The sequence below is a fragment of the Phaseolus vulgaris genome, chromosome 8, assembly GCF_000499845.2.
Source record: "Phaseolus vulgaris cultivar G19833 chromosome 8, P. vulgaris v2.0, whole genome shotgun sequence".
NCBI classification, from domain to species: Eukaryota; Viridiplantae; Streptophyta; class Magnoliopsida; order Fabales; family Fabaceae; genus Phaseolus; species Phaseolus vulgaris.
In genome coordinates, this window is record NC_023752.2 from 6,743,221 (window position 1) to 6,767,983 (window position 24,763).

At 36.6% G+C, this 24,763-nt stretch overlaps 3 protein-coding genes and 1 long non-coding RNA gene across 5 annotated transcripts; all 4 read left to right on the forward strand.

Moving 5' to 3' along the window:
- The first annotated feature begins 1,477 nt into the window (after positions 1–1,477).
- LOC137826012 (probable methyltransferase PMT15) lies at positions 1,478–13,465 on the forward strand. 2 transcript variants are annotated; one of them, XM_068631851.1, is made up of 6 exons: positions 1,478–2,485; positions 9,882–10,092; positions 10,204–10,501; positions 11,071–11,463; positions 11,782–11,859; positions 12,109–13,465. In XM_068631851.1, the coding sequence occupies exons 1-6, from the start codon at positions 1,817–1,819 to the stop codon at positions 12,338–12,340; spliced, it is 1,881 nt and encodes a 626-aa protein (XP_068487952.1). In that variant the 5' UTR covers positions 1,478–1,816; the 3' UTR covers positions 12,341–13,465. The 2 variants fall into 2 exon arrangements, with proteins under 2 accessions (XP_068487952.1, XP_068487953.1); XM_068631852.1 differs by lacking the exon at positions 1,478–2,485 and adding an exon at positions 8,720–8,800.
- On the forward strand, positions 3,301–5,412 carry LOC137826013 (uncharacterized). Its single transcript, XR_011083391.1, has 2 exons — positions 3,301–4,602; positions 5,028–5,412. It is a non-coding gene; the product is annotated as an uncharacterized lncRNA (long non-coding RNA).
- A 1,415-nt stretch (positions 13,466–14,880) lies between the features above and the next one.
- On the forward strand, positions 14,881–15,582 carry LOC137823673 (ino eighty subunit 2-like). The gene is made up of 3 exons (XM_068628898.1): positions 14,881–14,983; positions 15,044–15,280; positions 15,335–15,582. The coding sequence occupies exons 1-3, from the start codon at positions 14,881–14,883 to the stop codon at positions 15,580–15,582; spliced, it is 588 nt and encodes a 195-aa protein (XP_068484999.1).
- A 2,687-nt stretch (positions 15,583–18,269) lies between these two features.
- On the forward strand, positions 18,270–24,007 carry LOC137823899 (probable pectin methyltransferase QUA3). Its single transcript, XM_068629220.1, has 7 exons — positions 18,270–19,046; positions 20,656–20,859; positions 20,944–21,154; positions 21,241–21,502; positions 21,655–22,026; positions 22,691–22,786; positions 23,495–24,007. Exons 1-7 carry the CDS (start codon positions 18,621–18,623, stop codon positions 23,700–23,702), a joined length of 1,779 nt encoding a protein of 592 aa, XP_068485321.1. The 5' UTR covers positions 18,270–18,620; the 3' UTR covers positions 23,703–24,007.
- The last annotated feature ends 756 nt before the right edge of the window (positions 24,008–24,763 follow it).

The window sequence follows — 24,763 nt, forward strand, 5'->3', positions numbered from 1 at the left end:
CTTTAAAAGCAGTAAAAAGAGATCCTCGCCATTAATTTGATAGATTGGCCGCCGAGCCGTTTCGCCCAATTGGCCAGATCGACCCATAACCTCACAGAAACAAAACCAAAAAAAATAGAAAAGATGAGGATGAGAGTACGTGTCTACAGAAAAGAAAAAAGAATAGAGAAAAGAAGAAAAGTGAGAATGGAAGTGTGTGTCTCCAAAAGGAAAAGGATGGGAGAGAAGGGAGTGAGGCTTTAGATACATTAATATTGTAACTAATTAGTCTGAGGGTAATTTATAGAGAGAGAAGTGGGAATAGATTTTGATAGAGAGGGAAGTGAGAAGTTTTTGATAGAGAATAAAGTGGGAAGTTGTTGAGGAACTTACCTTTGGTTTTCAGATTATAGAATTAAAAATAAGAGTGAATACAAAAAAAAATGACAGGAATGTCCAAGATAACAATAAAATGACAAAATGTCTCTTATATATTTCTAAAATAATAATATAAGGATAAAATGGGAAAGTAAATGTGTACACCAAAAAGTAGTTAAGAGGAGAATCCCCTTTATTTATAGGTATAAATAATAATATTAATAATAACATAATAAAAATAATAACCTGATCACTAGATTGCATTGGTCCAATAATTATAGATTTTCTCATGTAGTCAGTGAACCTAGTTTGATTCTCTCATGTAACAAAATGTGAATATTAACTTTAATAATTTTAAAAATATTAAAATAAGGGTATATGCCATATTATGAACCAATAGGAATTTCTAAAACTATACAATAGGAAATTTGAAGTTAAAAGTACTTAAAATGTGTATATTTTGAACAACATGATGGGCCTAATAATGACATCAAGTTTACTTTAGATTATCTAAATAAGGTGGATTATACAAACAAACCATTTATTTTAACACATTAAGAAAGACATACTTTACATCAATGATACATTTAATGACAAGTGGTCAATGGTCTTGGAGAGGAGAAGCATGCACGTAAGTCATGATAACAACTTTCTATCTATGCATGAGACATCGTCTTTCTCATCAAGAACACTTCTTGTCGATGTTGACAACAAAGTGGATGACATACATGTTATTACGGTGATCGTGATAAAGAGATATAGGAAAACATAACTTCCTAATAAGTGTGTCTGGATTACTATAATTTTTATACTTTTATTATCAAATATTTGTGAAATGACTTAATGAAATTATTACTTTTTAATGATTATGATAGACTTCAGAAAGTGAAAAGAACGGATTGACTCTAGAGAAAATATATAAACATAAGATTATTTCTAACTTACATTTATGATAAATACATAATCACATGCGTGAATGTTTCATGTCTTTCATGATAATCTTCACTATCGAAAAGATGAAAACAATGAGAAAATGTTGTTATAAGTTTTGGAATATTAGACAAGTAACTAAGTGAACCATTTGTGTTGAGACATCCTCCCTAATCAACATCAGTATAATAAATAAGATAAAAAAATTGATGAGATATTAAGATGTGAGAAGTCTAGGGTGCTTGTAAACTTGTTTTAGAGATTCATATGATCTGTTTTTGGATCATGCATGTATAAACATACGTGTGTAGTTTCTCTTCCATTATGCTCTCAAAAGTGCCCATGAAGACGTATAACACCGCTGCCCATGACGACGTATAACACCGCCTGCACATGAAGACGCATGACACCGCCTGCCCATGAAGGCGTATAACACCGCGATATAACAACAGCAACACCCTTCGCAACAAACGCCAACACAAACCCTTCACTTTTTCTTTCACTTTCTTTCTCATTCATCACTCAAACAATGGCCAACTGGGCAACCCTAGTTCAGAACTCCGCTTCCAAGAAGCAAAACAGACAACTCAGAAGAAGACTCTACCTTTTCACCCTCATCAGCTTCCTCTGCACCCTTTTCTACCTCTTCGACCTCTGGAACCCCTCTTCGCCCTCACTAGCCACCATTTCAGCCGTCACACCCGACCCAACTTCCAATTTCCTATTCACCATTTTCAATTCAACTTTGGGTTTTTCATCCACCCATTTCTCTCCCGAACCGGAGGAGGCGAGTGAGTTCCACGCGCCTCCGTGTGATGCCACGCTGGCGGAGTACACTCCCTGCGAGGACGTGAACCGCTCGCTCAAGTTCCCCCGCGAGGACCTGATATACCGCGAGCGGCACTGCCCCGTGGAGGCGGAGGTGCTACGGTGCCGAATTCCGGCGCCTTTCGGCTACAGCGTGCCTCTGCGGTGGCCGGAGAGCCGCGACGTCGCGTGGTTCGCGAACGTGCCGCACAAGGAGCTGACCGTGGAGATGAAGAACCAAAAGTGGGTCCGGTTCGAGGGTGACCGGTTCAGGTTTCCAGGGGGTGGGACCATGTTTCCACGTGGCGCAAGCGCATACATCGATGATATCGGAAAACTGATTAATCTAAAAGATGGGTCCATCCGAACCGCCATAGACACTGGCTGTGGGGTACGTGCTTTCTTGAACCGGTTCGGTTTTAGGAGTTTCATTCTTTCAGACAACCTGTTTTCTTGTTTAATTTTACACAAAAATGTCTTTTCAGATCTAATTTTCGATTAAAAATGCTCTATATTTTCATAAAATGCTTTTTTTTTAAGGGATGGAATATTTTATTTGAGAGATCATGTGGGTGAAAGAAAAAAAGAAAAAGACAGAAAATTAATAAAAAATTAAACCCCGCAAATTCTGATTGGACATCTTCTTCCAACTTTTTAAAACATATTTTTAATATTTTATTCGTTTGACTTTTTTTTAAACCTTTAATATTTTATATTTTTTATATTTGTGAATGTCTATCGAAAATAAATTTGATATTGTAATTTGACGGATGCTCTTCTTGGGCCTCCGATGAGAGATGAAGGTCCACCTGAAAATGACTATTTGATTCTTAAGTTAGTAGGGACATAAAGATAATAAGCTTTTAAATGTACTAGATAAGTTAAAATATGATAAGATTGTACTTCCTACAAAGTAAGTATTTATAGATTAATCAGGTAGTATAATCTGAGTGGACCATTATGAGTTTTTTGGATTAGTCATATAACAACTATTCATTGTTCCATAAATAGTCGCTCATAATTTAAGACTCATTGACTAGATTGTTTTACTCCTGATGGTCATTGATGACAATAAATGTTTGATTAAGGAATGTATACATTCAACCAAGCTCTTTGATATTTTTGACCTTATGACCGATAGGTACACAAGCTCCCCAACTCGGAGACTAAAGTGATCATCGGGCGAAGAGAAGGCGAAGGGTGAGCGAGCTAATGAATTACTCTATCCATGCCCTCGTGAGCTCGGTGATGAGGGAACCAAGCAAGTCGTTCCCGCTTTAATTATTTATTTTAAAAATAAGAAAATGGGGATTAAACACTTTTCTCTTTAGGCAGAATTTTCTCTCTTGATAGCGCATCATTGTTATGATAGTTGCTATCACGTCACCTTAATTTCCCCATATTCCAAAACCTTCTTTTGATATCTTTCAAAAAAAAAAAAAGTTGTTTCGCATTTTTGTCTTTCCCGCTTCCTTGCTTCGTTTGCATTTTCTAGAACGCAAGGCATTCTGCGACCATCGTCTTCATCTTATTCATCAAGATTCGAGCTTTTTGCTTCTAGGTATGCTCCCATGACTTCCTTCTTTGTACCTTCTGCTTCCACTAGTAACTCTTCTTCTTCCTTTTACATTCCTGACCCAATAGATAGTGGGTCTTTGACTTTGTTTAGTCAGACTTTATTCAACCGTTCGGAGGGAGTTTCCATTTCTATTCAACCTCCCCCCACCTCCATCGTCGCGAGGAGCCCTGCAAAGGGGGAGTCCTCCAATATGTAGCCAACCCTAGTGAGGCTCCCAAGAAATGTAGGGATAGGTTTCTCAATGTGCTGGGTTTCTGATGAGGTACACGCGTACCCCTCTGAGTTCATCTCCCAGCAACTTGTGGAGGAGTTGATCAGCACCCACAACCTGAGTATTGAGAAAGCGAAAAGGTACATTAGGGCAAAAGCTTGCAATGCTGAAGATGGGATTTATTTAGGCCCTTTGCATGATGGTTCGATATTCTACTAACTTCTTCACAGAGCTAGCGGTCACCTTTCCATTAACTCCTTTCGAGAGTGGAATGTTGTTGGTGATGAACGTCGCTCCCAACCAATTTCATCCTAACAGTTGGGCATTTTTTAAAGTGTTCTAGTTGTTGTACGGATATCAGCACATACAGCTTACTATAAATAAGTTCATGTATTTCTACCAAATGAAGCACGATCCCGAGGTTGGTTGGGTGTCCCTAAATGGTGTCCAACACGGTTCCCTCTTTAACGTTTACTCATCTTCCTTTAAGGGTTTTAAGAACCGATTTTTCAAGGTTTGTATCCATCAAGATCCTCGGAAGAGGATCTTTTATCATGTTAGAGACCTTGCAAGTTCAAGTTCAAGTTCAAGTTTGAGTATCTTCTAACCGAAGAGGAAAAGCTGGACATAACACTTATGAAGGGTGTCTCATGACCTATTAACAGACGAGCTTTATTGAGGGTGCCTTTGGCCGAGGATCCTTCTACGACCATTAAGGGTAAGAGTTGAGTCTTTTAGGATTTTCCCCGTTTTTTGTGCGTGTCTTAAGTCTTATATTTAAAATTTGTTAATAAAAAAATAATATAAAGAAGAGATTTCAATAGGATAGTTAAAAAATTAATCATCTTCATTAAAATATTTTGTAGCAAAACTTTGATAAGATATTCTTATATATTTACATACATATATAGGAAAAATAGATGCAAAGAAAAACTTTAACTATTTTTAATCAAACCTTCTAAAAACCCTCATTCTTGAATTTATATTTGTATCTTAATTAAATGAATTGAAACCAGGATAAAATTTTAATTTTTCAGCAGTAGAAATGATTTTTTTTATAATTAATGAAATTTTAACTTTTGAAAAAAAAATATTTTTCTTATGCGGACTGACCCTTAGGCCCACGAGTTACCTCTTATACAGGGCGGGTAAGTCAACCCGACCGCATTTTAGGGGCCAAACAGGGGGCGAGCCTTTACAGGGCGGGCTAGACCACATTGCCACCCCTAGTAGCTAGCTATCGTGAACACGACAAAGAAGGAGGCTTAAGAGGATTTTGGGCGCCTACAGGCCAAGGTAGGGGAGCTTAAAGTATGGAAAAAGGGGCTCAAGACTGCCAATGTTGATCTCGTGGAGTCTTCTCTGCTTGGATATAACGAAAGCTTTAAGAAAGCCATGCACCAAGCCCTTTTTTTTAGCACTAATGTCAACCCTAAGAATTTTGACTTGGACAAGGACGTTGTAGATGGTCAACTTATTGTTGACTAATTTTGAACAATTTCTCTATTTATATGGGCTATGTTTCTTACGTTCAATCCTATCTTCTCTGTTTGATGTCATTGTATCTTGCTCTTGTCCGAGCTTAGTTTTTGGGCATGCCCTGCTTTTTGTTTAAGCAGTTTTAGAGCCCTTCATGTGGCCAAGCATGTTCTGTTTTTAATCGAAACTTGGGTTAACAAGAGATCAAATTAGAAATTTATTTTGCTTCCAAATATAGAAAAATATAGATACAATCAACTTTCAGGATTAAATCAAAATAATAAAATGACAACTCATCAAGGAAATTTTTTCACTTATGCTCACAGGTAAATGTTTCTCTCTATTTTCACTGAATAATAACAAATTACAGTTGCTTTTCATTTCATCTTCATATCACAAACATATTAGAAACATGAATCTTGAAGTCTTTTACAGGGTTATAATGAGGTTGGGCTTCCAAAAGTATTGGTTTTTCATATAACAAAGTGCACATCTTAAAGAAGAAGAACATACCTACAATCCAATTATAGTACATATGTGTTATCTAATCACCATTTTCTTTTGAGTTCAAACTTTTCCCCATTTTCTTTTTACTTATTCATGATTTCAACATGATTTTTTTTTCTTTCTCTTTTTTTTCATCAATATGAATAAATTTCTCCCATTTCCAACTTATTTGTGCTTTCAACAATTAGAACCAACCATTCCATTTTGTTTATATATTGCATCTATGCTCTCCTGCCTTAAACATGACAATGGGTAGGAACATATATCATTAAAGATTTAGGGTACAATAAGAACAAAAATTCTTGAATCAAAGGGGATATATAAAAAATAAATTCTAATAAGATAAAAGTTGGTTGTATGGTCTTGGGTTCTTAATTAACACAAATGCCTCAATCATCTTTATGCTCTTTTATGATGTAACAAAAAATAAAAAGTAAGCAACCCCAACTGTCAATTCATCAGTAAAACTCTCAAAATTGTTTAAGGTTCACAAACTCACTTGTTTTTACTGGTCTCATTCCTTATCGTTTTATCATTCTCTATTCTAATCAATCATCCTGTTCAATTTTCATGTATCACAATATCAACTACATTTGAATAAGGAATGAGACCCTAAACCATATCATCCACATATACCTCCATGATGTTCTCAATTAGCTCCCCAAAGACTCGGTCCATGAGTTACTAGTAGGTTGCCCCCACATTCTTCAAGCTTAAGGTTTATCGCAGTCCTTCTCTCATCTCCCAACTTTCTCTTCCTCTACCTGAGGCAGAATGGAGAGCTTATGACAGATGAAGTCAGGGTTTATCCCATGTATATTCGAGGGACTCCACGCGATGAGATCAACATTGTTTTTTAGGACCCTTTCGACCTCTTTCCTCTGGTAAGGGCTTAATAGATGGCTGACCTTAGTGCACTAGCCTGTGTTGACCCCTAACTACATCTCGGACATGGGTTCGTCGAAATTTGGACGATTTTCATCAAATTTCACCCTAGGGTCAAGGTCAATATTTCAAATCTTTGAGTGTTGGAGGATCACCCCTAATACCTTATCTGGTAAGTTTGCATTTCCCAACTCCTCTGTGTGGCATACTTTGGGGGCTTTACCTTTGTCTTGGTCAGCGGGCTCCTCACTTCTCTTCGGGTAGATCAGGTTTAGGCTTGTCCTATACTTGTCTAGTCTTGATACTAAATACAGGACAACCTTTAGGTTTTGGGCGTAGCACTCTCGGGCCACCTTGGGTTTCGCTTAACAGTTATTATGTTCCCGTGCTCGTCTAGGAACTTCATGGCCATATTAGGTGTCAACACCACCGCCACCAACTGGTTCAAAGTCCTTTTTCCAATGATAATTTTGTAGGAAGTGTCGATGTCAACCATTATGTATTGAATCGTTAAGGACATGTGTGCATCCCTCGTGCCAAAGGTGGTAAAGAGGTCACCCCTCTTGTGAACTCTTCCTCCTGCGAAACCGAGCAAGGGACCAAGGTAGGCATGTATCTGTTCTTCGAAGATATCCAATTTCTTGAATACCGACCAGAATAGTACGTCGGCCCAGCTTCCCTAGTCAATCAGAATTCGCCTAACCCTCCAATTTGTCACAATGTTCGTGATTACCACAAAATATTTTTTCTTAGGGTCCCAAAAGGATCAATCTTCTTTTGTAAAGAGGATATTGGGCAGGGCACGCGGTGGAGAAGGTTGACAAAGTTGACACTCCTGATATGTCTTCTCCTTGCTGAGCTGGTAAGGCCACCACTGGCAAAATCGCAGGCGATAGTGTTGATCTCCCCTCGCCAATGCTAACTCCAGGTCTCTCCCAGTTTTCTGGTTCCCGTTAGGACTCCCCCATCTCATGTTGTGTGTTTCTTGCCCTGCTTATTTTTGAGGTATTAGCTCGGCACGAGCTTCTTGCTTTATTGTCGCACCCTCAATCTGATCTCCCCCTACCACGATCTCAATTTGACCCTCTATCTCGGTTGCTCTCAATCTGGTGGATGAAGCGGTTCTAGGCTCCGGAGTGTGGGTACGGGATGTAAACCTCTCCTGATGAGTGGAGATCTTAAGGGAGCCTTGTCGGGACTTCGCCCTATGGCCCCAATAGTCTAGACCATCCTTAGTGCGGTTATTGTCTTTGCGGGCAATTTGGTCTTGCAATGCCAACAACTCTATCTTGTGCTCTTTCAGGGATGCCATGTCCTGCTCCATTTTTTCCTACATTTGACCCAGAGCGTCCTTCACTTTTTTTTTCTGTAAGTTCTCCTTGCTTCTTTGGAGGAGAGCTTCGAGCTGTTGATTCGTGTTATTGTGTGGGGAATCCATATTAATAATGTGTGTTTAATCGCTATGGTGGTCCAGGGAAAGGTTTTGTCAGGGTCTCATGGTGGGCACGAAATGTTCCTATCGAAAATGAACTCGGGAGTGCAATTCAACGAAAATTTGATGTTCCTCAGTGAATGAGCTTTCAGCTCAGTACAAGAAAATCATGAAATAGAAACTAATTTTTAGGAACAAAAAATAATTAGTTGTTATAGTAACTAAATTAGAGACTATGTTAGAGACTAAAAAAAATTGGTTTCTAAATTAGTTTCTATTATTGTTAAATGGTTTCTAAATTGGTATCAAATTAGCAACCAAGATTTTTGCTACCAAATTTAGAATCTAAATAATTGGTAGTTAAAACTTTGGTAGCTAATTAGCTACCAATTTAAAAACTATTTAACAATAATAGAAACTAATTTAGAAACCAAATTTTGTTTAGTCTCTAAAATAGTCTCTAATTTAGTCACTATATCAAGTAATTATTTTTGGTTTCTACAAATTGGTTTCTATTTCATGATTTTCTTGTAGTGAGTGATCTCCGATGAGAGGGAGAAATCCACCTGAAAATGACTTTTCGATGCTTAAGTCAGTAGGAGCCACAAAGATAGTATGTTTTTAACCATGTGAGAGGTATGAGTATTCTAAGATAAGATAAGATTGTATTCCTGGATAGTGAGTATTTATAAATTATTCAGGTGGTATCCTTTGAGTGGACCGTTATGAGTCCTTTGGATTAGCCATATAACGGCTATTCATTGTTCCATAAATATCCGCTCATCATTTAAGGATCATTGATTAGGTCATTGTACTCATGATGGTCATTGATGGCAATAAAGGTTCGGTTAAGGGATGTATACAGTCACCCAAACTCTTTGCCATTTCCGACCCTATGGCCGACAAGTACACCATGTATCTAGGGCATGATTGTGATTGAGTTTGATGTCTTATCTTCAAGGTGTGATGAAATTTTCTTTGGAAACATATAATCTAAAGGAACCAACATAAGTAGATGAGAATGGAAGTTAATAGATAAGCATTTGAGTGATGTGAAAATTGGAGCTATGAATTTATTCAGTTGTGGAGGGAGGAAAGTGAAATGGGAACCACATAGAACTAGTTTGCAAAACATTCTACGTAATTCTTCAGATCGAAGTAAAGTGTCGTCTTGGCTAAGAAAAAGTATTACGCACTTGGTTATTTCTTCTTGTCTTAATCATTTGTTGGATTGAATTACCGAATGTGTTTTTCAATTCAATTGGTGCTAATCATTTTGATAATATTCTTGGAATTTATGTTGTTCGTTGAAGAATTAGTGGAAAGGACAATCTTGATTATGGAGTTAGATGTTGATCCCTAACCAAAAATCACAATTATACTTCCCTCGCCTGATTTTACAACTTACAAAATCAAACTTCATTATTAGAAGAAGACATTTTGTTGGACCCCTCCAGCTTATTTCTCATGGTTTTCAAACATGTTCCATTTGGGCCATTATATTGGTAATCACACACACATATATTAGCATCATTTTTTGGTACATTTGGAATGCTTTTCTATTAAAAATTTGAAACACATTACAGACCTACCACTATTAACATGTTTAATTACACCAGAAGAAGAACCTTGATTTTGTATGTGACAAATTGTACACTTGGCCTAATTTAATGATTTGTTTATACCATTATCAGGTTGCAAGTTGGGGAGCATATCTTCTGTCACGTGACATTTTAGCAGTGTCATTTGCACCAAGAGATACACATGAAGCTCAAGTTCAATTTGCTCTTGAACGAGGGGTTCCTGCATTGATTGGAGTTCTTGCCTCAATTAGGCTTCCTTACCCTTCAAGGGCCTTTGACATGGCCCACTGCTCACGTTGCCTCATTCCCTGGGGCAAGAATGGTGCATATACATACATGCCTCAAAACTTGTGTGAATATATTTTGTGCACATTTTTAGGAAGCTATTTTGTGTGGACTAATTTTGTTTGTGGTTTGCAATGGTGATTGGCAGAGGGAATTTATTTGACAGAAGTTGATCGAGTGCTGCGTCCTGGTGGTTACTGGATTCTTTCAGGGCCACCAATAAACTGGGAGAGCCACTCGAAAGGTTGGGAGAGGACTCGTCAGAGTCTCAAAGAGGAACAGGATACAATTGAGAAAGTGGCAAAAAGCCTATGCTGGAAAAAATTAGTGCAAAAGGGTGACCTTGCCATATGGCAGAAGCCCACCAATCATATACATTGCAAAATAACAAGAAGAGTCTTCGAGAATAGACCCTTTTGTGCGGCAAAGGATCCAGACACAGCATGGTAACGGCAGTACCAATCTTAAGATGGCTAAAATTCTTATCTTTTACCATTAACAGATACCATAATCAAAATTCATCATTTTAAATGTATATAAGTGGTGGCAGATTTAGGATGAGAATAGACCCTTATGGCTGACAATTGAGGGACCTAAAATACATCTAAGAAGAAGATATTTCTCAGCTGATGAAAGATTGACTTCCAATCACTGTCACTGTTAGTTCAGTGTGCTATTGATTTTGCTTTTGAGCCTACAACTTTTTCATCTTCTCTTTTGTAAGGATAAAAAGCATATTATGCTTGCTGCCAATGAAAGTTTAGTAGTGATACCAAAACCACTTGGATGATAAAGCTTTCAAAGTGACTAGTCAGTAGTCAATGCAACCATAATCTAGCCACCCATGCTCGTGTTACTTTTTCCATCTTGTTTGTTTCTCACTCTGTTTCTTTAGCTTCCTGAATCTAGTTGATCAGCCCAAAAGAGAAGATTTTGTCTGGTCCCCTAATGTTAAATATTTTATTTACATGCTTTATGCACCCTTTTCACTTTTAACCTTTTTTTTCGTTGTCAGGTACACAAAAATGGAGAAGTGCTTGACACCACTGCCAGAGGTGAATAACGTGAGTGAAGTTAGTGGCGGTGAATTGTCAAATTGGCCTGACAGATTGACGTCAGTGCCACCAAGGATTAGTAGTGGAAGCTTGAAGGGAATTACTGTTGACATGTTTAAAGAAAACACAGAGTTATGGAAGAAGAGAGTAGCATACTACAAGACCCTGGACTATCAGCTAGCAGAACGTGGCAGATACCGTAATCTGCTTGATATGAATGCTTACTTGGGAGGCTTTGCAGCTGCACTGATTGATGATCCTGTGTGGGTCATGAACACTGTCCCTGTCGAGGCTGAGCTCAACACACTTGGTTCCATTTATGAACGTGGATTGATTGGAACCTACCAAAACTGGTATGCCTTTCTTCCATTTGCTAAACGGTAAATTACTTGATGGACTCATTCTAGGAAAAGAAGAACATAGTTGGGTCGAAAGTTGCTTTCTGATTGAGTGATTAGATTAGAACCATATCTCACTTTATCAATTTTAAATTTATTTATTATGGATAGTTACAAGTGGGATTTATATAACCAGCTTAATTTCTGTTTATCTCTGCTAAATGCTTAAACACAACTCAAGTGCTGCTACTTTTGTTCAATCTATTACCATCAATGATTTAGAATTGATAGGGAAGTTGAGGTTTATTACTAATTAACTACTTTTGTTCACAGGTGTGAAGCTATGTCCACATACCCAAGAACTTATGACTTCATACACGGTGACTCAGTTTTTAGTCTTTACCAAAACAGGTAATTGTCAATTTGGTCAAAGTGAAAAGTATTACAGGGACAGCATCTTCTGGTTTCAATGTCAATTTTGAGAATTGACAAACAATGATTCGATACTTTTAAAGTTGACTAAGTACTATTTCAACAGTTGATTCAATGACTTGAAAACTGCTTCAATAGTGGTTGAATAATTTTAAAATTGAGCAAGAAATTATTTGAACATTGATATATTGTATTAAATAATTGTGTTATAAAACTACTTTGTCACAGGTGTAAAATGGAGGACATTCTTCTTGAGATGGATAGAATTTTGCGGCCAAAAGGCAGTGTGATCCTGCGTGATGATGTGGATGTGTTGTTGAAGGTGAAGAATTTTGCAGATGCAATGCAATGGGATTCCAGAATTGCAGACCATGAAAAGGGGCCTCACCAGAGAGAAAAGATATTTGTTGCTGTTAAGCAATACTGGACTGCTCTACCCCCTCAACAAAAATCAACATAGAAAGCTCTAAATTCATCTTCTTTCTGGCTCAAGATATGTGTTCTTTTTCAGAATTCTAATATTTTCCAACCCTCGCTTCTTTGGGTGGTGCAAAGTCAATTTTTTCTTTATAGCAATCATCATTTCTTATGTGTTAAAAGCCCGTTTTAAGTTACCACTGGGCCTGGCCCATTTTTTCCTTTTCTGTTATTCATGCCAACTGTTTTAGGCATTGCCTATCATATATACATGTACATCCCTTTTTACTATTTGAATTATAATTATAATATGAATACATTTTATGCTTTTTCTCAGAGCTTCTTCTTCTCTTTACGCGCACTCTACTCTTTCTTTCTTTTTTCTTCATTCAGTTATCTTTGCGTATAGGGTTCAAAACTATTTTTTGCTTCTTGTATATAAAGTTACACCATTGTCATTGTCATACATCTTGTTTCCCCAAACTTCAATATGTTGTGTCTTTCTTATTTTCTCTTCTCACACATTCATCTTTTCCTTTTTTTCCTCTTTCTCGTTTTCTTTGTGCATGTTGATTTTTCTTTCTTTTTTTTCTCTTTTGCAGATAATGGATGATGATGATGTTTCCCCATTCACTCAATCGAAATAACCTACGAGCAGTTTTTTTGTATTTGCATCAAAGCAAAAAATCCCGCAGCATTTCTGGTTTCTCTAATTCTTGCTTGATTCAATCAACTACCACTTTTGGAGTCGTTCAATCATCAATGAACACATGATGATCATAGTATTCTCAAAAGCATGAAAATTTACAATCCTAACCCTAATTATATCAAGAGTCACAACTACATGTGAAATGACACAAAGGACACATATCACTATGCACAAACCATTGGATAATGCAATCGTAATGATAAATATGAGAGCAGGGTAACTTGCTCCATCATCACCACAATTGAACTTGTCACAACAAAACATTTACCTCTTTTATCTTCAATCCTTAACTTTTCAAGTGTTGTGGCTCCCGCTAGCAAAGATTGATGTCCACCCTGATAAGCCAAGTTTCGCACGTACTCTTTTGATTGAGCATTTTCATCATCAAGGAAGCCTGTGGTGTTCACTATATTGTAAAAATAATGGCCCTTGAATAATGCAACAAACACATAATAGTAACTTTTTCAACCCCACAATGTTGCAATATTGAGTCACTAACATTGCAAACAAATTTGTCACCATGTCATGGAAAACGTTTTGTTAACACCCTTTGTCAAGTTACACACTTTTGACACTGCAAACGTGGAAACCGTGGGTGATGTGGCAAGGTCATTGTTGTAAATGTCATGATGGTGATGTGGCTTTGGGAGATAGAAAGGGGAGAACCAATGTCTTCGCTTTCGGCCTCAACGTTGTCAAGAACCTCCAGCACCTCGCCGAGATCGTCGTTGTCGCGCTTGACGTGACGGCACACTGAGAACAACTCTAGTGCTAACAGTAAGGATCGTGTGTGGTCGCTGTCGTGGACGATGCCGCGGAACTGGTCGACGTCGAAACAAACTCACACGACTCTCAGAACATTGTCGGAAACGCCAGTGTAAGGCCCTTCGCCACGAGGATTGGTTACCCAGCAACAGGTTCCTCCACAACGCAAAACTGGTTACATGTGTGTCTGTAAGTGGTTACTTACGTGATGTTTATGACCACCCGCTCTTCATGAAAAAAAATCAATTTTTTTTAATAAGAACAATATATTACATCGGTTAGATGGCTTAACCGATGTAATAACCCTACCAGAACTTATTACCCAGCCACAGGTTCCTCTACAACGCAAATTAGTTACTCATGTGGCTGAAAGTGGTTACTTATGTGACACAAGCAAAATTGGTTACACGTGTGTCTGTAAGTGGTTACTTATGTGACGTTTATGGCCACCCACTCTTCATGAAAAAAAAAATTTGTTTGAATATGGGCCATATTTTACACCGGTTAGATGGCTTAACGGATGTATGGGTCATTCTGAGTAAAAAAAATATATTACACCGGTTATTAATAAGAACCAATGTAATATATTCTTTTTACCCTATTTTAAAGCTCGCGCTCCTCATTCGCGTGCAATCTCACTCTGATACGTCATTGCCACGTCTCCAGCGTCAAATGTGTGGGTCATTCTGAGTAAAAATAAATATTACACCGATTATTAATAAGAACCAATGTAATATATTCTTTTTACCCTATTTTAAAGCTCGTGCTCCTCATTCGCGCGCAATCTCACTCTGCTACGTCATTGTCACGTCTCCAACGTCAAATGTGTGTTACTGTCAGAGGGTGTCAATATATCAGGATCCCCATGTCATAGTCATAACACTTCAGAAAAGTTGGTGACAAACCTACTTTTGCAAGGAACATCTATAAGAAATCTTGGTGAAAAGATGGATATGAAAATAAGTCACGATAAATAATTGAGTTAGGCTTATAATGTTTAATTGCACTCATTAGGTCTGAAGTCTCAATAACTATAGTTATATTGACTTTATCATTGCATGAAGTGTAGCTTCCAGCATCAGAGAAGGTTGATTTTAACAGTACAGGACATGTGGTATTCATGTGGAGGTTGTGAAGAGTTGGAAAATAGATTGGAGGTTCTTATTGATGATGGTGGTGCAATAGAAATGTTGAAAATTGCAAATACACATGGTGAAATTCATTTAGTTTTAGTGCATGTTGTTTCAGAGGCATAAGTGTTGTTGGCTTTAGGTGATGGTGTGGAACTCGAAGGTGTTGAAGGTAATGTTGAGGATGGTGGTGGTGTGGAACCCAAAGGTGTTGAAGTTGATGTTGAGGATGGTGGTGGTGTGGACATTGGTGAGCATCATGGTATGGAAGGTGTGGTTGAGGAAGATGAGGAGGAGGACAAAGGTCATAGTGGTCAGGGTAATTGTCCTCCTATTGATGAAGACATGGAATGTGATAATGATGGTGTGGATAATGATGGTGGGCATGTGTCAGAAGATTCTTCTTAGTTAAGGGAAGTTGAATTTTTTGAAGATGAAATTGAAGTTCAGAGTGAGGGTACTATAGATAAGGGTGAGGGTACTACAGATAAGGGTGAGAGTCAGGGTTTAAGGTTTGAAGGTGAGGTTAGGCATAGGCGCAGAAGGCAAGCCAATAATCCTATACAAGGTTTAGAAGCAAATTGTACAGATGATTTGCAGGATTTGGGTGTTGATGATGATGAAAGTGAAGGAACATTTGTGCATGATAGAGGACTGTTAGATACAGAGTGGGATTCATAAGAGTTAGACAACATGGACGAATTTGAAGATGGTGAGGAGGATATCAGTACAATTTGTTTAAGGCCAATTGTTTTAGGCACTATGTTTCCTATATATGTACCTCCCTTTTTACTATTTGAAATACTAATACATTTTATGCTTCTTCTTAGAGTTTCTTCTTCTCTTTACGTGCACTCTTTCTTTCTCTTTTTTTTTCATTCAATTCTCTTTGCGTACAAGGTTCGAAACTATTTTTTGCTTCTTGCATACACAATTACACCATTGTCATTGTCATACATCTTGCTTCCCCAAACTTCAATATGGTATCACAGTTTTTCGGATGAAAAACTTTGTTGCATCTCTCTGATTTTCTCTTCTCACTTTTCTTTTTCTTTTTTCCCCTTTCTCGTTTTCTTCGTGCATCTTGATCTTTCTTGTTTTTTTTTTCTCTCTTTTGAAGATAATGGTTGATGATGATGTTGCCTCATCCACTCAATTGAAATAACCTACGAGCAGTTTCTTGTATTTGCATCCAAGCAAAAATCCCGCAGCATCTCTGGTTTCCCCAATTCTTGCTTAATTCAACCAACTACCACTCTTGAAGTCTTTCAATCATCACGACCCTCAGTGCCAAGAATAAAGTTGAATTCATCCTTGGTAATCAGCCTTGCCCTTCGAAAGATAACCCTAATTTTTCGGCATGGTCAATATCATGGTGGCTTCTTGGTTAGTTTATTTCGTTTCTCTCCCAATTAGGCTAAGTATAATATGGATGGATGTTGTTATTGATATCTGGAACGATTTGAAAACCTGATGTTCTCAGGGTGATTTATCTCGCATTTCTAAGGCAATCATTCTATTACTGATTATTTTACAAAACTGTGCATTGAAAAAATTTCAACCTAATCTTATCTGCACTTGTTTTATTGAGTGTTCTTGTTGTGTTAAAATTATAATGAACCAAAGGAAATATAAAGATTGCCCTATGCAATTTCTTAGAAGTTTGAATAATCAATACATAAATATTCTATCACATGTTTTGCTAATAGAACTCATACCTTCTATCCAAAAAATAATTTCTCTAATTGCTCAACAAGAGCCTCTATCTACTACTTTACCTCTAGCTAATATTCATAGTAACTCTAGGCGCAAAGTGAAATTTTCCTTTCCAGAAAGTATGTTTTCTTATGTTTTTTTCACCTTTGGGTAACTTATCTATCCTGTAATACTTCAAAGCTAGCAATCAAATGAAAGATTAACTAATTATCAACAATTGTATAACCATTTTTAGATACTTTAGGTTTATTTTTTCTATACAAATAATATATATATATATATATATATATATATATTTCAAATGTTTCCAGAAGAAGAAAAGAAAAAGTGAAGTTTAGGCATTTCATATATTTTTGTATTGATGTTAATCATAGAAATCTGTATGTATCATGGAATCTCACTTATATGGGTTTTCCTTTTCACATAATTTATTTGCATGTGTGTTAAAATGACACCTAAGGGCTTTCGCTACTGTATTTTTCAGCTAAATTCATTTTTAATTATTAATAATTAAAGAAATAAATTAAAATTTTCTGTAAAATAATAGTAAATCAAAATTTGAAATCTTGTTGGGTAAAACTAAAAACTCAATTTCTTTCTACAACTCATGAAACCTAAAACGTGCATATCATTTTATTGGAAAGAATGTAGAAGTTAAAGAAAGAGAGAAAAGAGGTTTCCTGTTACAAAGTGATGTTCCTACTCTTTTCCTTAGCAGAATAGTAATGAATTTCACAAAGGAAGAAATGAAGTTGTAAAGAGAAAAAAAAAATGTTTTCTTTTTATCTATAGGAATTTCACAAATTATTTTTTGCACCATATCAATTTAAACTTGTATCCTAAATTTTTTAAAATTATCCTCTATTTTAAATTTAAAAATTCTGAATTTAAAAACTAAAATTCGAAAATCAAAATTTCATTATAGAAAAGTAAAAGGAAAAAAATCAAAAATCAAAAAATACATTTTAATAAAGAATTTTCGAAATTTAGAAATGTGTTCCAGAAATTTAAATCTGAAAATGTATTTTAGAAAAGGGATTTCATAAGTATTTTCTTATCCACACTTTTTTTTATGATATTTTTTTATTTTACAGGAGATTTTTGTCATTTCCCTAACAAAATCGGGTGCGAATTCACGTTAATACGGTGCAGGAAGAATTTGCTTCTTCTTTTTTAATTCTATTTATCTTTCCGTTGAGCGACAATCAGAAACCCATACTATTTTATGCTTTCTACACTCCTCCCAATTTACTATTTCATCTTAAACATTTATACAAAATATTGATTTAAAACAATAACTAATTATAATATTTGTTATAATTCTATAATTATTAGTATCCTTATATTTTATCTTAACAATTTAAATCTATTTATAAATACATATATTTTTGTACTAAATTTAAAATATACAATTTAAGATATTTCATATTTTCCGGAGTCAAATATAAAAAAATCACAATTTTTAATTCTTAAGTTTAAAAATTCAAATAATTTGATTATATTATTGCAATTATTTCTAATATATCTTAATTTAATTGAGATTTTTTTTTCTATATTTTCATTTTTAATGTCAAAATTTAATAAAATTAATTAAAAAACATTTTTAATTAATTCTCTAAATGTATTTTAGGTGTTGATAAATATTTTTGTGTGTCTGTAAACAATTTTCCAAATATTAAATGGTCAAAAAACCATAGATGCTGTGAACTATATCACATCAGATCCTGCTTCTTCCTTCCACACGCTTTCTCCCTCTCACTCTTCCTACTTGTTCTAGCAGCACTTCTTCATCAAAGCCACAAGAAACAAACGAAGTTACTTTACTTCTCTGTAAACTCTTCACTCTCTTTATTCCACCACAGAACAAAACCTGAGAAAGAAAAAAAAAGCAGCTCATTGAGCAAGCAAAACAACCCATCACGATTCCAACGTAAAGCACCGACTTTTACCGCCGACATCCGGGACCCAGATGAAGTTCTGACCCGATCCGTAATTTTCCTCAAATGGGTCACTCCAATTCTTCGTCGCCGTCCAAGCGCGGCCACGCGCGGAAGTGGCAGCTCTTGGACCTCGTCTCCGGCGTGTTTTTCTTCCTTGTGCTGCTCTTCTTCGTAATGGTCTTCACCCCGCTCGGCGACTCGCTCGCCGCCTCCGGCCGCCAGACGCTACTCCTCTCCGGCGCCGACTCCCGGCATCGCCACCAGCTAGTGGAGGCGGTAGAGACAGCTGGGCGCGGCGTGGAGGCGTGCCCCGCCGATATGGCGGACTACATGCCGTGCGAGGATCCGAGGCTGAACAGCCAGCTGAGTAGGGAGATGAACTACTACAGGGAGAGGCATTGCCCCAGGCCGGAAGACTCGCCACTCTGCTTGATTCCGCCGCCGAGCGGGTACCGGGTGCCGGTGCCGTGGCCGGAGAGCTTGCACAAGGTGTGTATGTGTGTTGTGTTTTTGTGCTGAGGCTACTTTGGGGAGTTGATGAATATTTGTCTTGTTTGTGTTTTGTTAATGAATTTAGGGTCCATGGGGATGAACAACTTAATTATGGACTTATTGAATAAGGTTTTGATAGATTTCTCAAGGAATACTTTTAAGAAAAGAAGCTAAGCTTCTTCCATTAGATCAAATTAGTTTATACTTAAGCTGGATTGTAGAAGTTCTCATATATTTTCTCCCAAAGTTGATTTTAACTGAGTAATCCACTGATTGACCCCTAACTAACTAATTAAGGCCCTCAATCAACAGACCTATCATTTTTATAAGCTCTCAAGCGAGTCTTTCAGTAGGGGTGTGAGTTGTAAACTCCCTTGTATGTGTTTAATTCCTATAGATAAAAAGAAAACACCTGATTAAATATTTGTCACAGAATTTGTTCAAGCAACTTATTAATAATCCATTCTTAACCGACTCACCCTTACATTGATTTTTTAATATTATTTAGAAGTATTTATAGAGTAATTGTGAATGTTCACACTAATTGTGTATCAAGATGATTTTTTTTTTTAATTCCAGTGTTTAGTTATTGGGTATGTTGACTATTGTTGACTTAGAGGAAAAAGGAGCTTGTTTGTGGATTTAAGGTTTAGAATGGGATGGGGTTTTGGTGGGGGGTTTCAATCGGTAGCGTTTAAGGTCCTTTTTGTGTTTTGGGAAGAAACTTGCATTTTCAGCTGCTTTTGGATCTGGAACCTTGTTGCCAGTATGATTCTTGTAGTTGATAGTCTTGGTGGTTGAAATAATCAAATAATTGTGCTGTTTGCTGTGGAAGAGTTCATATTTTAAGGGTCCACCAGACCAAGATCACTTCTTGTTTACATGTTAGTACGTTGTTTTTGAAGGAATCTGCCCTGATGGGTGTCTCTATTTAGATTTCTTGTTCATCTAACAGAGCCCCCCTTGATGGCTGTCTCTATATTTAGTGTTATTATGGTTCTAAATTGTGGTTACTAAGGCCGCATCGTATTTATTTCTAGAATCCCATAGGACAAAGAAAATTCCCTTCAGAATAGAAATTCAAATACTTTGGAAGAGGTCTTTTTGGTGATGGTGTCACTTTATCTTAATCATGATGTAAGGCTGGCGGCCAAATTAGAATTTGGTATATATTGTGATGAAATTGAGAACAAGTTGTACGGGAAAAAGGACAGAAAAGAGAAAAAAGTGGTTAAATTAGATTCCTGTGAGTGATCAATTTACTTCTATCCAATACTTTGTTAAATAGTCGATCTAAAGCCAATTGTTCTAGAGTAAATTTGTAATTCCTGATAGAGCCAAAATATGTTAAGTAGTTGTGTTGTGTATATGGACACCTGATCAATTGAGGTTCCCCTGGTAGCTAATAGAAGCTTCTCATTTTAAAAATAATTTTAAGAGGATGTGGTGATGCCCATAATGGTTTTCTTTCTATATTTTCCACCTTTTCTCTTTCACATATAACGAGGGACGTCTACAAGATGTCCTATACTGTAGTTTAGAATGACAATGGAATTTATCACTCATGATTTGTCTATCCAAAACATTGATAATATATTCTGTGCAGATATGGCACAGCAACATGCCATACAACAAGATTGCTGACAGGAAAGGTCACCAGGGATGGATGAAACTAGAAGGTCAACACTTTATATTCCCTGGTGGTGGTACAATGTTTCCAGATGGAGCAGAGCAATATATTGAAAAACTTGGTCAGTACATTCCAATAAGTGGAGGTGTTCTGAGGACTGCACTTGACATGGGGTGTGGGGTAAGAGCTGTTATACTATTTTCCTTTGAGAACTAGCTAGAATTTATTGTGTTTAACATGCAAACATATCCCATTTCTTTACAGGTTGCTAGTTTTGGAGGATTTTTGCTATCTCACAATATTTTAACCATGTCTTTTGCTCCAAGAGATTCTCATAAAGCTCAAATACAATTTGCCTTGGAAAGAGGAATACCTGCTTTTGTTGCTATGCTTGGTACTAGAAGACTCCCATTCCCTGCATTTGGATTTGACTTAGTTCATTGCTCTAGGTGTTTGATCCCATTTACGGCCTACAGTAAGTTCTTCATTGCAACTCACTTGTATGTCTTCCGATCATCTACATGCTTGTCACTTCCCTAATGCAGCAAATCTGCCTTGCAGATGCCTCTTATTTCATTGAAGTGGACAGATTGCTGCGCCCTGGTGGATATTTAGTTATCTCCGGTCCCCCTGTTCAGTGGCCTAAACAAGATAAAGAATGGTCTGATCTGCAGGCTGTGGCAAGAGCATTGTGTTATGAACTGATTGCTGTGGATGGTAACACTGTGATCTGGAAGAAGCTTGCAGGAGAGACATGTCTTCCTAATGAAAATGAATTTGGTCTTGAGTTATGTGATGAATCAGATGACCCAAGTCAAGCTTGGTACTTTCCAGCATGCTATTGCTAGTTTAAGTTATTTTTAGTCCTATTTCCAATGTTTCACATTTTGTCTTGTCTAGCATCAGTATATGTTGCCATTGGTAAAAGATCTTATTGATTACTTCATATTCAAACTTAAGTTGATTGTTTTATAGGTACTTCAAATTGAAGAAGTGTGTCAGTAGGACGTCTGTAAAAGGAGATTACGCTATTGGGGTAATTCCTAAGTGGCCTGAGAGGTTAACTACAACACCTCCAAGATCCACACTCCTGAAAAATGGTGTTGATTTGTACGAGGCTGACACTAAAAGATGGGTAAGGAGGGTGGCACACTATAAGAATCATCTAAAAATCAAGTTGGGCTCTGGATCTGTACGCAATGTTATGGACATGAATGCATTATTTGGGGGTTTTGCTGCAGCCGCAAAATCTGATCCTGTTTGGGTGATGAATGTAGTTCCTGCTCAAAAGCCACCCACTCTTGATGTTATCTTTGACAGAGGCCTTATTGGAGTCTATCATGATTGGTGAGTTCTGATCTTTTCGTGTTTCTTCTGTTAAAAGAGATTATCCAGAATCTTTAGTGCTCTGATCTTTTCGCACTTGTCTTGGAAAATAAACCTTCTTTTTTTATCTGATAATATGATTTGAAAATAGGATATGTTGTGAGAAATTGTGTTTTGCAATGATTATTCACATGGTATTCAGCGGTTTTATTTTGTTTGCAAGTTGCTTCCTGTTTGTACTCCAATTTTTGACTTGTTTGTGATGCTTGGCGCTCGCTTGAAACTTATTGATCTCTGCTGTATTATGGATCTGTCTGTGAGTGCACACAGATATGCTTGTAAGAGATTCAGAGTGTCTCAAGCTAATTTTATTCTCATTTAAGATATTTTTTGGATCTAAATTTGATGTTAAACTGCTCAATTAAACATAAGCCTTATTCAAATAAAATTTTAGTGGTAGGATATTGTGGTTGTAGCAAGTCTTCTATGGAAAAGAAGTGAAAGTCTTCTATATATCATTATAAAATAAAAACTTAAGCACATAAGCTCTCTAACTTCGAATTTTAATCTGGATCCTGCTTCGGATCTGTTGTTTCAGTTTTTTTATTTAATATATTTGAATGTGATTTTTCAATTTATAATGGATGAATTTTCTTGGATCTAAGTTTTATGGTTATGTTCCCAGGTGTGAACCATTTTCAACATACCCTCGTAGCTATGATCTAATCCACGTAGCCAGCATTGAATCCCTTATAAAAGATCCAGCTTCTGGTAAAAACAGGTATTTCATTTTTAATCTTCTAGTATGAAGTCACACCACTTCGTATTGATTTGGGATGTATATTTTTTATATAAAGGGACTGTACAGGATCTTAGTGAATATATGTCGAATTCCTAAATGAAAACTCATGGTCATTGCATATAGATATTTGTTGGCAAAGAGAACAAACAAGGCAAGCGGGATAGGAAGAACTAAGTTATACGTATGAGCATTTTAGATGTGTATAGAAGCATATATCTTCACTGCTTGATTTCCCTTAGAACAGGTGGTTGTATTGCAATATTCAAGAGAAGCAATTATATCCACTTGAATTTCTTATTGCATTATGTCTTCTCGGCTTCTTTGACACATTATTTTAATATGATTCTTTTCCCCCAAGAATATGAATGTTTATATTTAATGCATTCTTGTGCTGCTGACATAAGTATTAATGAAATTTTGGCTTATAAAAAGGGGTTCAGTTGTGCAAGTTGCCCATATATATAGCTAGTTTACCTTACTAAGAGTCTGTTTGGACACGAAGCTAAAAGTATTGTTAGTTTTGGAAAGTTTCTTAACTGAAAAAAAAAGCTCTATATTTCTAGTAAAGAAGGTCTTGTAAACACTTAAAGCTTGTATCCAAAGGGACCCTAAATTCTTTACTGTGATGCCAAATGTGGTGCATAATAAACTATGAGCTCACCTGGATAGCTTCAAACTTCATTGCAGATGTACTCTTGTTGATTTGATGGTGGAAATTGATCGAATATTGCGTCCTGAGGGAACTGTGGTAGTAAGAGATGCCCCTGAAGTAATCGATAAAGTAGCTCGCATTGCTGGAGCAGTGAGGTGGAAGCCTACCATTTATGATAAAGAACCCGAATCACACGGCAGAGAAAAGATTCTAGTTGCAACCAAGACTTTGTGGAAGCTCTAAGTCACATTCCATTGGCACACACAGCTGTGGAATTCAGGTAACTTCCCTTTTTCCATCCTGTGGGGGTGAAGGTGTCAAAGATATCCTCTCTATGCATCAAAGGGATGGGGTTTTCTGACTCTCAATATTCTCATACAAAGAAGATAGTGAGGTTAAGATTTGAAAAAGATGGTTAAGACCCTTGTGCAGTTTTTACGTGGAAAAGGCAATAGAGTGTTCATTATATTTTCTCTCAACTTTAAGGATGTGAGAATGTAATTCAAAACTTCTTTTTATGGAAAAAAATTATCATTGATTTTAATTCAGCTACATTTCACCCTTTCTGCTCCCTTTTATTTGTGCTTTACTGTGAATTTTTGTCATCCATTGAATATAATTCCGAGGGATTTAACATTTAATAATTTGCACTTATATTTCTACCATTCATGTCTAGTCACCCAACTATTTTTTTATGGGAAATGAAGTTTATTAGAAGTAAAAGAGAATACAATAGTCACTGGAGGTATCATTCTACAACAAAGAATGGAGCAATCCAATGTGAAGAAGTTCAGTTACATGTCAAATAGAAATCACACATGCTTCCTTGTTATATGAAAAAAAGGTTATAATATTGTTCCAAAACAAAGTACACTCAACCTCTCTCACCAAAGTCTGAAATACCAATCATGGTTTGCAATTTATTAATTTCCAGAAACACACAGTATCAGAGCACATGAACAGAACAGACTGTTCTATATTCCATGTTCTGTATCTCCGCAGCTACAGCTGCTTTCCACTGTTCCACTCTCCTCTGTTTGAAAATTTTAGACCACTGAAAAGTTTGTCAGAAAGTCTTCGAATAAAATGATCCAAACACTATTATGCCTTCACGGGTCTACACATGCCATGGCTTGGAATCATGGGATCATACAAATTAATGTGAGTATAAGGGAATTTTAAGTCTAATTAAATTTTATAAAATAATATTTACATTCATTTATATATTATTTATATATTGTGAAATGTTTATTTATAGTCATAGTAAGAAACCTAATTAATATGCTCAATTAAAACTAAAAGAT

Bases quoted from the DNA above. Each gene is read 5' to 3' on its own strand.
- LOC137826012 (XM_068631851.1), top strand. From the start codon at position 1,817: ATGGCCAACTGGGCAACCCTAGTTCAGAACTCCGCTTCCAAGAAGCAA. The intron at 10,093-10,203 runs GTGCATATACAT...GGTGATTGGCAG, and splicing joins CATTCCCTGGGGCAAGAATG to AGGGAATTTATTTGACAGAA. The intron at 11,860-12,108 runs GTAATTGTCAAT...ACTTTGTCACAG, and splicing joins TTTAGTCTTTACCAAAACAG to GTGTAAAATGGAGGACATTC.
- LOC137823673 (XM_068628898.1), top strand. From the start codon at position 14,881: ATGTGGTATTCATGTGGAGGTTGTGAAGAGTTGGAAAATAGATTGGAG. The intron at 14,984-15,043 runs GTGAAATTCATT...TGTTGGCTTTAG, and splicing joins GAAAATTGCAAATACACATG to GTGATGGTGTGGAACTCGAA. The intron at 15,281-15,334 runs GTGGGCATGTGT...AATTTTTTGAAG, and splicing joins TGATGGTGTGGATAATGATG to ATGAAATTGAAGTTCAGAGT.
- LOC137823899 (XM_068629220.1), top strand. From the start codon at position 18,621: ATGGGTCACTCCAATTCTTCGTCGCCGTCCAAGCGCGGCCACGCGCGG. The intron at 19,047-20,655 runs GTGTGTATGTGT...TATTCTGTGCAG, and splicing joins GGCCGGAGAGCTTGCACAAG to ATATGGCACAGCAACATGCC. The intron at 20,860-20,943 runs GTAAGAGCTGTT...ATTTCTTTACAG, and splicing joins CACTTGACATGGGGTGTGGG to GTTGCTAGTTTTGGAGGATT.